A 1,183-nucleotide genomic window follows, 5' to 3' on the forward strand; every position below is an offset into this window, starting at 1 on the left:
CAAAGACGAGGGAAGGGTAGAAACGAAGGAACTGCAGCAGTGTCATGGAGGTGAGAACATGCTAAAAGCCAAGAAGAGAACAAGCGCCAGGAAGATAAAGGCAGGAAGCAAAGAGGGAAAAGGTTCCCATCACCATCACCTCCGCCAAGTGGGTCGTCTGATCCATGTGCAGTCATGTGGTGGTTTGCCCTCCCATGTCCCCACCGCATCATTCCAGCCTCCTCCTCCTCCTCCTCCTCCTCCCTCTCCTCCTCCTCCACCTCCACCTCCACCTCCCCCTCCACCTCCACCTCCACCTCTACCTCCACCTCCCTCCCTCCCTCCCATCCACCGCAAATCCCTTCCTTTGGCTTACTAGCTATATTGGCTGACAGATTTGTAGTGTCTCTCGTATTTATGAACTCTGTGCGATCTTTTTGTCAATCTTGCATCCATGTTTTAGGGAAACATTGCAGTGGATCTTTGCATGTTGACGCGCGTGCAGCGTTGCGTTTGCCCTCCCCTTTTTTTTGTTTCGGAGATCACAAGCAGGCCCCTCTTCTTGTGTGTCGGAAGAGCAGAAATCCCATAGAAACCGTACCTTAAAATGACCCCTTACTTCGTTATATATCCCACCACCCTATCCTGTACTCTCATCCGTTTATAACCACCACTTAACACCCTGCCATATCCCATCTCTCTCTCTCTCTCTCTCTCTCTCTCGCTCATGGAATCAAAGAGCTCCGATGAAAACTGTAACAACCCTAATTCGGAGTTACACCCATCCAAGCTCATCATGGCTTCCCACTTCCTTCGAGCCCTCTTTCGTATACAGCATACGACGACCGACTCCTCCTTCGCTGGCCGAAGCCGCAAGATAAGGCGTGCTGCTTATGCGTCGATGGCTTACTCCGTCGGGACAAAGCGAGCGTGGAGCTCTGCTTTGCTCCGTAAGCTCCGCAGCCGCTCTCGGCTCCGGTTTCCCAATCCTCGGAGAGCGAAATATGCGGCACTTCCGGGAAGGCCAAGGGTCGCGAGACCCCAGCAAAGGGAGATGGACCAAGCAGAAGCTCTTCGCGAGTTGGTGCCAGGAGGGACAAGCATGGACGACTGCAGGCTGCTCGAGGAGACAGCGGACTACATACGGTGCCTTAGCACGCAGGTAAGGCTCATGCAAGCGATCATGGAATCGGTCTCTTTTTAG

General features: G+C 53.3%; 1 protein-coding gene across 1 annotated transcript; it reads left to right on the forward strand.

The window, feature by feature from the left end:
- Positions 1 to 706: 706 nt before the first annotated feature.
- Positions 707 to 1,183, forward strand: LOC103972510 (transcription factor IBH1-like). The gene has a single exon (XM_009386867.3). The coding sequence runs from the start codon at positions 707 to 709 to the stop codon at positions 1,181 to 1,183; it is 477 nt and encodes a 158-aa protein (XP_009385142.1).

Source organism: Musa acuminata, chromosome BXJ3-11 (assembly GCF_036884655.1).
Source record: "Musa acuminata AAA Group cultivar baxijiao chromosome BXJ3-11, Cavendish_Baxijiao_AAA, whole genome shotgun sequence".
In the NCBI taxonomy this organism is placed as follows: Eukaryota; Viridiplantae; Streptophyta; class Magnoliopsida; order Zingiberales; family Musaceae; genus Musa; species Musa acuminata.

Coding starts and splice junctions, on each gene's coding strand:
- LOC103972510 (XM_009386867.3), top strand. CDS start 707: ATGGAATCAAAGAGCTCCGATGAAAACTGTAACAACCCTAATTCGGAG.